This window comes from Erythrolamprus reginae, unplaced genomic scaffold (genome assembly GCF_031021105.1).
Source record: "Erythrolamprus reginae isolate rEryReg1 unplaced genomic scaffold, rEryReg1.hap1 H_32, whole genome shotgun sequence".
In the NCBI taxonomy this organism is placed as follows: domain Eukaryota; kingdom Metazoa; phylum Chordata; class Lepidosauria; order Squamata; family Dipsadidae; genus Erythrolamprus; species Erythrolamprus reginae.
The window spans coordinates 106,221-120,288 of NW_027248487.1; the positions used below are offsets into that span (position 1 = coordinate 106,221).

General features: G+C 43.1%; 1 protein-coding gene across 1 annotated transcript in view; it reads left to right on the top strand.

The window, feature by feature from the left end:
• LOC139155602 (uncharacterized) overlaps positions 1 to 14,068 on the top strand; it is a 109,421-nt gene that overhangs the window by 88,699 nt on the left and 6,654 nt on the right. Inside the window, exons 30-34 of the mRNA XM_070730801.1 lie at positions 503 to 673; positions 4,815 to 4,985; positions 5,166 to 5,336; positions 5,678 to 5,848; positions 6,027 to 6,197. Of these exons, the coding sequence (XP_070586902.1) occupies positions 503 to 673; positions 4,815 to 4,985; positions 5,166 to 5,336; positions 5,678 to 5,848; positions 6,027 to 6,197 (855 nt within the window). The remainder of the gene's footprint in view (positions 1 to 502; positions 674 to 4,814; positions 4,986 to 5,165; positions 5,337 to 5,677; positions 5,849 to 6,026; positions 6,198 to 14,068) is intronic.

Genomic DNA, 14,068 nt, shown 5'->3' on the forward strand with positions numbered 1-14,068 from the left:
TGCCTGGCTTTGAGTTTTTGGCTGGGGGGGGGACTTAGGAAGGTCCTACTTCTCCCCCCCCCAGCCAAAAACTCAAAGCCTATCTGCTGGATACGGGCGATTAAGTGGGACAGAGCGGCGCGGAAGCCTCTTGCAGCAGCTGCCACAGCCACCGGCTTCGGCGCCGCTCGTCCCGCTCATCGCCCGTATCCAGCAGATAGGCTTTGAGTTTTTGGCTGGGGGGGGGGAGAAGTAGGACCTTCCTAACTCCCCCCCAGCCAAAATCACAAAGCCAGGCAGCCCCCAGCCGCCAAAGGAGCCTCAGGATTCTCCCCGTCCTGCCCGACGCCCCACCCTGTCCTGCATAATGTCCTCTGCCGGGAGGGCAGCGGCGCCGCGGACCGGCTGGAAAACCCCAACGGCCCGGTGCCGGTCCGCGGACCGGCGGTTGGGGACCTCTGCTCTAAAATATATTCCAGGCTTGTTTGTCAGAAGATGATACTTTTTTCAAACGTTTGTGCAGGCTTGCTGGAGAGATCCTGACAGAATCTTGCAGCAGGAATCTTGCAGAAGTACTCAGGAAAAACCAGAGTTTGAGAGAATTTACGTTGTTCCTCAATAACCTAGATGACAAAATAATGGAAGTGCTATGTGATGGGCTCAAAAAACCAGAATGTACAATAGAGACACTAAAGTAAGTGGCAGTTATTTTTACTTTCAGTTTGGTCTATGGAACCATCTTTCGGATATTAAAACTCTGCAAATGTATTCAGGGAGAGGATTTGCCACACATAATCACATTTCCTTTAGTGCCTATGAAACACATTCCATGGTTTTGTCCATGTATATTCTCAGTCATCTAGGTTATGGTTGCCCCAAAAGTGCTTCCCCCTCCCCTCCCAAAATGCAACTGGACTTTGCTTTTTCCCTTGAATACATTTCACTGCCATATATTGCAGAAGAGATGGAGTAACGACACGGACACAAGAGCTGGATTTAAACTTGGGTCATTTTTATTATAATAAATTTGCATAGTTTATTAAATTAAATTAGCATAAATTAGCATAAATTTGCATAATCAACATATTCAACTATGACCCAAAACAGTGGACCTGCAGGGTCAAATAAACACTTCCGGGGCGGAAATGACATAGAAGGTCAACATTCCTGGGCAACTATGGGCGTAGCTCGATGCTAGTCCAGGTGAGGGACCTCTCCCTCACCTGAGACCCTGCCATGCTCTTGCATGAGGGGGGTCCCGCCGGCTCACCCCTACACGGGGACTTCAATGTGCGGGACCCAAAGACAGGTTCCCCCCAATTGCTCAGGTAGCACCCCACCATGAGCTTGGGGAGAACCTGTCAATCATCCCCAAAGATGCCCAAGGGAGAATACGCAGTTGCTAACCACCACCCAGATTTCCGCCCCTAACCTGCCATGGAGCGGGGGTCAGATCTCTATCTTGGCCCCCCGACTCCCCCCTCTAGCTGCGCCAGCTCACGCAGAGACCGCTGCAGGTCCTGTAAGAAAATGGCGTTCCCCTGTTCTGACAGGTGAACGCCGTCGGCCCGGTAAAGCCACGGCCGATCTACAGTGATGAGGGGATGGGCCACTACAACCCCACCTAATTCCCTAACTGTTTTGCCCAGGGCCCTATTCACTCTACGCCTAACCCGGTGAATGGCCCTAAGGGAAATGGCGTCCCTCCACACGATCCTGGGGAGGATCTCTGACCACACCACTTGCGTGGTGGGCCACACCGTGCGAAGCCACCGCAGGTCTTCGCGCGCCTGGATGATCAACTGTAGACCACCAAGCAGGCATAGGTCATTGCCACCGAGGTGCAAGACCAGCCATCTGGGTGCGGCTATGGGATGCCGCCCACCCAGTCCCACCTGAGCGCGACCCTGGGTAGCCGCCCGCCCAGTAGTGCCAGGTGCAGCCCTGGGATGCTGCCCGCCCAGCAACGTCGGTAGGAGCCCCTCCCACCGCATACCTCTTCGGCCCATCCAAACAACATTGACCCACCGTCCCAATGACAACTGGGTCCCGATGGCGCTTCTGGCTGCTGAGCGGCCGGCCCAAAATACCATGCTATGGCCACACAGCAGCACCCGTCGGTTTCTGATTGGCATGGGGACCTGGAAGAGGACACACACAGAGAGGTTACCTAGCCTAAGCCCTTCCTAGAATCCTCAGCGGGCCTAACATAACCCAAATATGCCGCTGACCGCCAGCGGCCGATTTCCTGAATCCGATGGGCCAGGAAACCAGAAAGTGCCGCGCTAGTGGCGGCGCCGATGCGGAACGAATGCGTTCCATAACCGGCGGGATCCATGCCTACCTGAGTCATCGCCTGAGACACTAACGCCCAGAATTGATAACGGGTCAGGGGGGTACCGTCCTGATGTTGGAAAAGGTACCCCTGCCCTGACCCCCGCAAGCCACAAAATTGCTGTAAAGCAGCCACCGGGCACACAGACTGTTCGGTGGCTGCACTAAGCTCTATTCTAACCCCTCTGTGTAACTGATCTGTCTTGGAATGTCTCACCAAAAGTGAGACACCCCCCTGCCTAAAGGCCTGATCAGCCAGCTGGAAGGCACGGAGCGACGTGTCAGCATGCGAGGAGGCCATTGCCTCGCTGACCCTAAGGGCCCCAAAAAACATGACACAAGTCGCTGCCCTAAAAAGACGGGCCTCGTACAGAGAGGCACACAGACTATCCAAAGCCTGATTAATCAGTTACAGCTGCCTAACCGTCAGGGCCTGACGAGTGTCCAAAGGGGTCCCCTGTCGCTCACTCACCCAGCCTTCCAACATCTTCCGGATGCGGAAGTCGCCAGAAAAATCCTTAAACCCCCCCGCCTTGGACAGAAAGGCGAGGCCGCCTAACCTAGACCTGATAGTCCTAACTGAAAGGCCACGCCCCTTCAGCAGGACACAAAATTCAGCTAGGTGCTCAACTGGGGCAGGCCAACTATGGGGGTAACCCTTACCCTGCCTGAAATCCCCAAACTCCTTACCTGTACGCTGGTAAGCCCGCAGGGTGCCTGGCGCTACAGAAAGGGCGATCGCCCTGGAGGCCTCGTCTCGCCAACTCTCGGGAGCCCTCCCAGGCTCCAAAGGTGGACTGGAAACACCTCTGGCGACTCTCGGGCCCACGGGGCCAGGGTCCGAAACCTGGACAACTGACCGCGGGACAGAGCGTCAGCCACCCCGTTATCTAATCCGGGGACATGCCGCGCCAAAAACAATGCGTTTAGTGACAAAGACCTGTGCACAAAATGGCGGACAAGCCGCATGACCCTGTCACTCTTGGATGACAGGGCGTTCACAACATGGACAACCGCTAGGTTGTCGCACCAAAAGTGCACGGTCTTGTCCCTAAACTGCTCGCCCCAAAGCTCTAAGGCCACAATCAAAGGGAAGAGCTCCAGAAAGGTCAAATCCTTAACCAACGAAGAGGCACTCCATTCCGGAGGCCACACCGACCAGCACCACTGGTCACCTAGCACTACCCCAAAACCACAAGTCCCCACAGCGTCGTAGCAGAGCTGCAACTCAGCTTCCAAAAGAAGCTCGTGCCTCCAAAAAGACAAACCATTAAAGTGATCCAAAAACTCCCGCCACACGCAGAGGTCAGCCCTGACCTCTGCACGCAAGCGGGTACGATGATGGGGCAAACGTAGCCCCTTCATCGCATCATACAACCATCTAGAAAAAGCCCTGCCTGGCACCACTACCCGACAGGCGAAATTAAGCATCCCGGCTAGTTCCTGGAGCTGCCGAAGAGTGACCTTCCTGCAGCCCAAGACCGCTTCAAATTTACTTCTAAATTTGACCAACTTGTCAAGAGGCAATCTGGAAGATTGCTCTTCCGAGTCCAATTCAATACCGAGGAAGGTAATCTTGGTGGCGGGGCCTTCGGTCTTCTCAGAGGCTAAAGGCACCCCCAATTGAGCACAAAGGGCTTCGAAGTCCCGCATCAAAGCAAAGCATTGCTCCGAGTGCGCAGCCCCGCCATTAAGAAATCATCAAGGTAGTGAACGACCGAGCCCAGGCCACTGCGCCTCCTGAGCACCCACTCCAAGAAGGTGCTAAAACTCTCAAAAAGAGAGCATGAGACAGAGCAGCCCATAAGCAATTCCCTGTCTACATAGAAACCACCTTCGAAATGGAAGCCCAGAAGCTTGAAGTCGCCTGGGTGTATGGGGAGGAGCCGGAATGCCGATTTAATGTCGCATTTACCCATAAGGGCTCCCACCCCACGCTTCCTAACAATGGTCACAGCCGCATCAAAGGATGCGTACCGGACCGAACAAAGTTCGGCAGGAATGAAATCATTCACTGACGCACCTTTCGGAAAAGACAGGTGGTGAATCAACCTAAATTCACCACTCGTCTTTTTGGGTACCACCCCCAGGGGGGACACTCTGAGATTCGGGAAGGGTGGCTCCGGGAAAGGCCCGAGGACCCTGCCCTCGGCCACCTGCTTCCGAATCCTAGCCCTCACAATGTCCTCATGTCCGACAACCTATCTAAGGTTATCGGACATGAAAGCCTTCCTAACACCCATATAAGGGATCCTGAATCCCTCAGAAAAACAAAATGGCGGCCGCCATTGAAGGGTCCAGTGTCTGCCCGGCCCTTCTGCAAATGCTGCCGGGCCGGTAAGTCGACCGGCGCTATTCCTTTAATTCCTAAGGTAATAAAATGCATGCTTGTATTTGCATGCTTGCATAGATCATTGTTATTTTTCCTAAGATTATCAATTGTATACTTGTATTTGCATGCTTGTATAGATGATTGTTATTTTCCCTCCTTTTCTGCACAGGCTTACTGAAGGGGTCATCACCAAATCTGGCAGTAGGCATCTTGCAGAAGTGATCAGGAAAAAACAGAGATTGAAAACGTTATACTTGAAGGTCAACAATGACGATAACGAAGCAATGGAAGTGCTGTGTGAGGGCCTCAAACATCCAGAGTGTACTGTAAAGACACTAGAGTAAGTGATGTTTTTGCTCTTTCACCACTGCACCACTGTTTTTGACCATTAATATTCTGGGAATATATCTGGGGGAGGCAGTTTCAGTTGCCATTCAGAAAAACATTTACTTCATTCTCTCTAAAATATCTTCCAGGCTTGTTTGTCAGAAGATAATACTTTTTTCAAACGTTTTTGCAGGCTTGGTGGAGAGATCCTGACAGAATCTTGCAGCAGGAATCTTGCAGAAGTACTCAGGAAAAACCAGAGTTTGAGAGAATTAACGCTGTTCCTCAAGAACCTAGATGACAAAATAATGGAAGTGCTGTGTGATGGGCTCAAAAAACCAGAATGTACAATAGAGACACTAAAGTAAGTGGCAGTCATTTTTCCTTTCAGTTTCGTCTGCGGAATCATCCTTTGGCAATTAATACTCGGGAAATGTATTCAGGGAGAGGATTTGCCACACATAATCACATTTCCTTTAGTGCCTATAAAACACATTCCATGGTTTTGTCCATGGATATCTTCAGTCATCCAGGTTATGATTGTCCCAAAAGTGCTTCCCCCTCCCAAAATGCAACTGGACTTTGTTTTTTCCCTTGAATACATTTCACCGCCATACATTCCTTTAATTCCTAAGATAATCAATTGTATACCTGTATTTGCATGCTTGTATAGATGATTGTTATTTTTCCTCCTTTTCTGCACAGGCTTACTGAAGGGGTCATCACCAAATCTGGCAGTAGGCATCTTGCAGAATTGATCAGGAAAAAACAGAGATTAAAAACGTTATACTTGTATGTCAACAATGATGATAACGAAGCAATGGAAGTGCTATGTGAGGGCCTCAAACATCCAGAGTGTACTGTAAAGACACTAAAGTTAGTGATGTTTTTCCTTTTTCAGTTTTATCTGCACCACTGTTTTTGACCATTAATATTCTGGGAATATATCTGGGGGAGGCAGTTTCAGTTGCCATTCAGATTTACTTCATTCTCTCTAAAATATATTCCAGGCTTGTTTGTCAGAAAATAATACTTTTTTCAAACGTTTGTGCAGGCTTGATGGAGAGATCCTGACAGAATCTTGCAGCAGGAATCTTGCAAAAGTACTCAGGAAAAACCAGAATTTGAGAGAGCTAACCCTGTTCCTCAATAACCTAGATGACAAAATAATGGAAGTGCTGTGTGATGGGCTCAAACAACCAGAATGTACAATAGAGACGCTAAAGTAAGTGGCAGTTATTTTTCCTTTCAGTTTGGTCTATGGAACGATAGGTGGGCTTATTTAAGCAAAATAAAGAAATAATCATTATTTTTTTCATTTCATTTTTCATTTCATTGTTTTCAGAAATGTTCAAATTTGTATACTAATGAAAAAAAGCATTCAAAAAAACACTTCCAGTAGGTAAAACCAACCTTTTTTTACTCTGGGTCTAAAAGGACCCGGAGGATAACAAGTGTAGTTTCACCCAGCAAAAACTAAACAACAAATCCCTCCCCCCTTAGAAAGAACCCCTCAAATGAGACAAAGTCATGTAATTTCAAGTTTTAGATATGGAGGCAATTTTTTTACAGGGTCTCAAATTTCATTTCCGGACTAAAAGGACCTGAAGAGAACAGCATGTTTCAAAACAGTTGTCTTTTGAGGTCGTGGTAGGGAAGAGGGGTTGTGGATGTCAGCACTCCCTACTATATCTACTATTATTTTCATTATAATAGTTAGAGATACTGAATTCATTATAACAGCTAGAGACATTGAACTAAGAGGGAAGGGATTTGAAAAAGAACTCTTACAGATTTCCCATTTAAGAACTCACCTATCTGAGAAGAGCACAGGATCGGACTTATGAAAGGATCTATTGAAGAGGGGACAATTCATATCCCCAATGAAAGATATTGTGGCTTGGCTGAGCTGGGGGTTATATCTGTTTTAGATGCTGGCCTGAATGAATTAATGAATTAATGGATTAATGGATTAATGGATTAATGGATTAATGGATTAATGGATTAATGGATTAATGGATTAATGGATTAATGGATTAATGGATTAATGGATTAATGGATTAATGGATTAATGGATTTATTGTTGATTAAATTATATTAATTGTAGTTTTAATATTTTAATGCTTTTATATTTTTAATCTTTTTAACTAATTCGGGGGAGGGTTAAATTTAGGGACAGATAAATGGAGTATGAATGTATCGAAAGCATGGTATGAAGGAAGAATTGTTCTTATATTGGGGTTTTTATATTGTTAATTGCTATTTTTAATTAATTTATTGGGGGTAATTTTAAGCTGGATGACTGGGAATGATTGGACGGAGAGTATGATTGGGATGAATGTTATGAATTGAAGAATCAGTTTGCTTAGTGATGTAGAGGCAGGAGGAGTGGGGGAGCCCATCTCTGCGGTGACAGAGGGCCAGAAGATCCTGGTCTTGCTGGGTAGAGTCAGATATGGTGGGAGACATAGGGTAGGCTGCTCCTGGGGAAAAAGAGCTTGCTGCTTAAAACCAATCCCTTGTTCTGGCTCCATGAACTCAGCCCAGGGTTCTGATGACAAGTGAAATCTAGACCCTGGGCACCGGCTGCTGCTACTTAATGCCAAGTCGGTTGTAAATAAAGCTCACCTCACCCAGGATATACTCCTGTATGAAGAGGCCGACCTGGTATGTGTACTGAGACCTGGCTGGGCCCAGAGGAAGGGATTCCTCTCTCTGAAATGTGCCCAGCTGGGTTTCAGGTGTGACACCAGCTCTGACCCCAGGGAAAGGGGTGAGGAGTGGCTGTCATAGCCAAGAAGACCACCAATCTATGCAGGCTCGCTTCTCTTGAGATACCGGGTTGCGAGTCCCTTTTTGTGAAGTTGGACCTAGGGGTACAGGTGCTCACATACCTGCCTCCTAGCTGTATGTCAACAGCCCTGCCTGCGCTACTCAATGGGGTAGCCAGGATGGTGGTAGAATTCCCCAGACTTATTGTCTTGGGGGGTTTCAATCTGCCATCGCTCGGCAAATCCTCTGGCTTGGCAGAGGAGCTCATGGCCGCCATGGCAACCATGGACCTCACCGAAGTAGTTCAGGGCCTGACTCATGAAGGTATTCCTGATATGGTATTCCTCTCAGAGCACTTGATCAATGATCTGAAATTAAGGGGCTTAAATACCTTGCCTTTGTCATGATCAGATCATTTTCTACTACAGCTGGATTTCAAGACTCCAATCCTCCCCCACAGGGAGGTGGAACCGATTAGGAGGTTCCGCCCCAGATGCATGATGGATCCAGAAGGCTTTCAGAAGGTGCTTAGGATTCTGCTGGATTCGCTTGCACACACTTCAGCAGAGTCTCTTGCTGCAGCCTGGAATATGGCAGTGGCAGGGACTCTATACTGAATTGTGCCTTTGCAATCTCTCTGTGGGAGTAGGCCCTGGAGATCTTGGTTCACTGAGGAACTCCGTGGGATGAAACGTAAGAAGAGATGTCTAGAGAAGCGTTGGAGAAGTCAATCCGAATCTGACCGAATACTTGTAAAAGGTCATATGGAGATTAACAAAGTGGTGCTCAGAGCAATAAGATGCGTGTTTAATGTTGCCCTGATTGCATCTGCAGAAGGGTGACTTGCTCCCTCCTTAATCAGGGGGGAATTGATGAACCCTTACAGGTAATGCTGAGGAATTTAACAAGTTTTTCACAGATAAAATCACTCAGATCTAGACAGACCTTGACTCCAGTTGAAAGGCAGTGAAATGTAGAATGTATAGAAATGTACTCAGACTTAAAAATGTTCTCTGTAAACGTAAATGGATTGAATCACCCAAGAAAAAGAAAACAAATATTTCTAAAACTTAAAAAACTAAGAGCTCAAATTATGATTTTAGAAGAAGTTCATATTAAAAATATGAGTAGAGATTTATTATGTAATTCCAAATTAGGTAATTTGTTTACCAGTTTAGCTGCGAAAAAAAGGAGAGGTATAGCGGTCTATATTGATGAAACGATTGAGGTCAAACAACTTTGCAGTGATAATGATGGTAGAATTTTAATTTTACAAATAAATCTAGAAACAGGACCTCTCGTCATTATATCGATTTATGCTCCAAATGAAAATCAAAAATTAATTTACAAAGAACTACATGAGAAAATAACAGAATTATCTATTGATAATATGATCATAATTGGAGACTTTAACGCAATAGCCGATAGCAAAATGGACTATTCAGGTAATAAGAAAAATAAAAAAAAGAAAACGATCCTGCCCGTAACTTTTTGGAAACTTACCTCAGAATTAATATTACAGGATTTATGGCGAGAGCGCCACCCCACAGATAAACAATATACAAAATATGGACTAGAATAGATATGGCATGGATCTCAACTCAGATTTCTGAGTATGTCTCAAATGTTGAAATTGAATTAAATGATTGGGCGGATCACAATCCATTGACAATTACTTGGAAGGGAAACAAAAAACCAAGATATTGGAGAATGAACAGAAATATTTTACGAGACTCTCAATATAAAGATTGGATAGAAAAAGAATTGGAAATTTTTTTTTAATCTAAATAATAACACAGATACTATAGCACAAAATTTATGGGATATAGTAAAAGCTTACATACGTGGATTAACAATATCTTATACAGCAAAAAAAAAAGAAAAGAAAAGAAATGTCAACTTCAAAAATTGGGGACAGAATTAAAAGACTTAGAAATAATATCACAAAATAATCAAGGTGAAGACGAGAATAAAAAGAAAAGAGAGCTACTTAAATGCAAAATAAATTTAATAGAACAAGAACAGGTAGCTGAAAAAATTAAACAGGCTAAACAGCTGCCCCGAGTCTGCGGAGAGGGGCGGCATACAAATCTAAATAAATAAATAAATAAATAAATAAACAAACAAACAAACAAACAAACAAACAAGAATATTTTGAGCATGCTAACAAACCAGGACGCTGGTTAGCATTTAAACTAAGGAACCAAAAAGAGGCAAAAATAATAAAAAAACTAGAAGATAGCAAAGGCATACTTAAACATAGAATTGAGGAAAAGAAAGCAATCGCCTTAGAATTTTATAAAAATTTATATCAAAAAGAAGATAAAAATGAAGATGAAGTCTTCAACTTCCTAAGTTAAATAGACTTACCTATCTTAACAGAAGACCAACAACAGAAATTAAACGCACCATTCACCATGATAGAACTACAGCAAGCACTTAAATGTCAGAAAAATAACAAGGCCACCGACCCAGATGACATACCTGCGGAGTTTTATAAACTAAACAGCAACATACTTATAACAAACATGTTAGAAACATTTAATAATATAATATTAGATGGCAAAATTCCCCAAACATGGTCTGAAGCATTAATAACTTTAATACATAAATCTGATACTAAGAGAGAAAAAATTCAAAACTATAGACCAATTTCATTATTAAATGTGGATTATAAATTTTTTGTTACAGTATACGCCTATAGATTAAAAAATATTATGTCTGGATTAATACATGAAGATCAAAATGGGTTTCTTCCAAATAGACAGATTAAAAATAATATAAGAACAATCATAAATATAGAATAGAATAGAATTTTTTATTGGCCAAGTGTGATTGGACACACAAGGAATTTGTCTTGGTGGATATGCTCTCAACGTACATAAAATAAAATATACATTTGTCAAGAATCATGTGGTACAACACTTAATGATTGTCATAGGGGTCAAATAAGCAATTAAAAAGCAATATTAATAAAAATCTTAGGATATACGCAACAAGTTACAGTCATACAGTCAACATGGGAGGAAATGGGTGATAGGAATGATGAGAAAAACTAGTAGAATAGAAGTGCAGATTTAGTAGAAAGTCTGACAGTGTTGAGGGAATTATTTGTTTAGTAGAGTGATGGCGTTCGGGAAAAAACTGTTCTTGTGTCTAGTTCTCTTGGTGTGCAGTGCTCTGTAGCGACGTTTTGAGGGTAGGAGTTGAAACAATTTGTGTCCAGGATGTGAGGGGTCAGTAAATATTTTACCCGCCCTCTTTTTGACTCGTGCAGTATACAGGTCCTCAATGGAAGGCAGATTGGCAGCAATTGTTTTTTCTGCAATTCTGATTATCCTCTGAAGTCTGTGTCGGTCCTGTTGGGTTGCAGCACCAAACCAGACAGTTATAGAGGTGCAGATGACAGACTCAATGATTCCTCTGTAGAACTGAATCAGCAGCTCCTTGGGCAGTTTGAGCTTCCTGAGCTGGCGCAGAAAGAACATTCTTTGTTGTGCTTTTTTGATGATGTTTTTGATGTTAGGTGACCATTTTAGGTCTTGAGATATGATAGAACCTAGAAATTTGAAGGTCTCTACTGTTGATACTGTGTTGTCTAGTATTGTGAGAGGTGGAAGGGTGGAAGGGTTTCTCTTAAATATTATGAACAGTACCCGGGAAAACAAATGGCATTAGTATTTTTAGACGCATAAAAAGCATTTGACAATGTGGATTGGCTATTTATGAAATTATTACTTAACAAAATAAATTTTGGAACCAAATTCTTTAACATAATTGATGCCCTATACTCTGCTCAAACAGCAAAAATTATTTTAAATAATGATCAAACAGAAAAATTTGAAATACAAAAGGGCATTAGACAAGGTTGTCCTATCTCCCCATTATTATTTATTTTATCACTAGAAGTTTTATTGATAAAGATAAGGAAAGATAAAAATATAAAAGGTTTACAAATCAAGAAAGAAACATATAAACTACAGGCTTTCGCTGACGATGTTGTTTTTATATTAGAAGATCCATTAAACTCTATTTTAAAGTTAATAGACCAGATATGGATCGCTGGCCGGTTTGAAAATAAATAAAAATAAGACACAAATATTAACTAAAAATATGATAGATTCTCAGATTCAACAACTAGAAACAAAATCAAATATGAAAATAACAAAAAAAGTTAAGTATTTAGGTATTTGGATAACAGCAAAATCTATGACATTAAATGAAGATAATTACACCAAACTTTTAAAACAAATTAAAAATGATTTAAAGACCTGGAGTAATTTGCAATTGTCTGTACTAGGTAGGATTTCCACAATCAAAATGAATATTCTACCCAAAGTTTTATTTTTATTCCAAGTAATTCCAATTAACCCAGGGAAAGATTTTTTTATAGAATTAAATAGAATAACAAAAAAAATTATATGGCAAGACAAAAAACCTAGAATAAGACAGTGTGCTTTAGAAGATATAAAAGAACGAGGAGGCCTTGCCTATCCAAATTGGAAGTTATATTAGCAAGCCGCAACTTTGACTTGGACTAAAGAATGGCTCACTTTACAAAATAGAAGATTATTAAATTTAGAAGGACATGATTTAATGTTAGGATGGCACACCTTTATATGGTATGAAAAGTATAAAATACATTCCTACTTCAAAAGACATATCATTAGGAAAGCACTTATAGATGTTTGGAATGAGGTTAAAAAAGATCACTTTTTAGTTATGCCGGAATGGATATCTCCCATTGAAGCCATAACTTTTCCAAATTTATTACAAGAGGATAAGATCTGGAAATATAAAGATTTAGTAGATAATCAATGGAACTTGAAAACAAAGCAGGAACTGTTGGAATCGGGTCTGGCAATAGACTGGTGGCAATATACACAGATCAAGTCGAGATTTCATAAAGACAAAACAACATATATACTTAGGAAGGATAATAATATATTAGGTAAATTACTAACCACAGATCAAAGAAAATTGATAGGGAAAACATATAAATTTCTAATTAATAGTAAAAATATAGAATGGATATTAAAGGATAACATGATTAGCTGGTGTAGAAATTTAAATAGAGAGATAGATCTGAATACCTGGGAAAAGGTCTGGACGTATAACTGGAAAATAACAAAGTCAACTGCCAATAAAGAAAACCAGATCAAGATGTTTTATAGATGGCACTTACCACCAAGTAGAATTTCAAAAATGTACCAAACTAATTCGCCAAATTGTTGGAAATGTAAAATAGAAATAGGTAGCTATTATCGTTGGTGGACGTGCCCAAAAGCTAAAGAGTACTGGAACATAATAGAAAAATGGCTGAAAGAAATAACTCAATTAGATATTAAGAAAGCACCAGAATTTTTTTATTGGGCATATCAAATTATAAATACAAAAAAGATATATATTATTTAATAGTTCATATATTAGTAGCAGCTAGGTTAGTATTTGCACAAAAATGGAAAGATAGTGAGATTCCAAAAGAAACAGATATTTTTAAGAAGATTTTAGACTGTGCCGAATTAGATATGATGACGAGATGGTTAAATAATCAAGAAGAATCAGAATTTTATGATATCTGGCAGAAAGTATATACAGTGATACCTCAAGATACGAACCCCTCGTCTTACGAACAACTCGTGATACAAACCCGGGGTTCAGAAAATTTTTGCCTCTTCTTACGAACTTTTTTCGAGATACGAACCGGCGTTCGAAGACTGCTGGGAAGCCGCGCGGCTGTTTTAAAAGGTGACAGCCGGGCGGCGGGGCTTCCCAGAAGCCTCCCGAACGCCGGTTCGTAACTCGAAAAACGTTTGTAAGAAGAGGCAAAATTTTTCTGAACCCCGGGTTCGGTCCGGGAGGTTGCTGGGAAGCCCCCCAGGCCGGCTGTGACCTTTTAAAACAGCCACGCCGCTTCCCAGCTGTCTCCCGAAGCCGAACACCAAAGCCGAACTTCCGCGTTCGGCTTCGGGAGACAGCTGGGAAGCGGCGCGGTCGTTTTAAAAGGTCACAACCGGCCTGGGGGGCTTCCCAGCACCCCCCGAACCCCGAACCCGGACGTTCGGCACAAGTTCAGGGTTCGGGGGGGGCTGGGAAGCCCCCCAGGCCGGCTGTGACCTTTTAAAACGACCGCGCCGCTTCCCAGCTGTCTCCCGAAGCCGAACGCCAAAGCCGAACTTCCGCGTTCAGCTTCAGGAGACAGCTAGGAAGCCGCGCAGCTGTTTTAAAAGGTCGCAGCCGGCCTGGGGGGCTTCCCAGCACCCCCCCGAACCCCAAACCCTGACGTTCGGCACAAGTTCGGGGTTCGAGGGGGTGCTGGGAAGC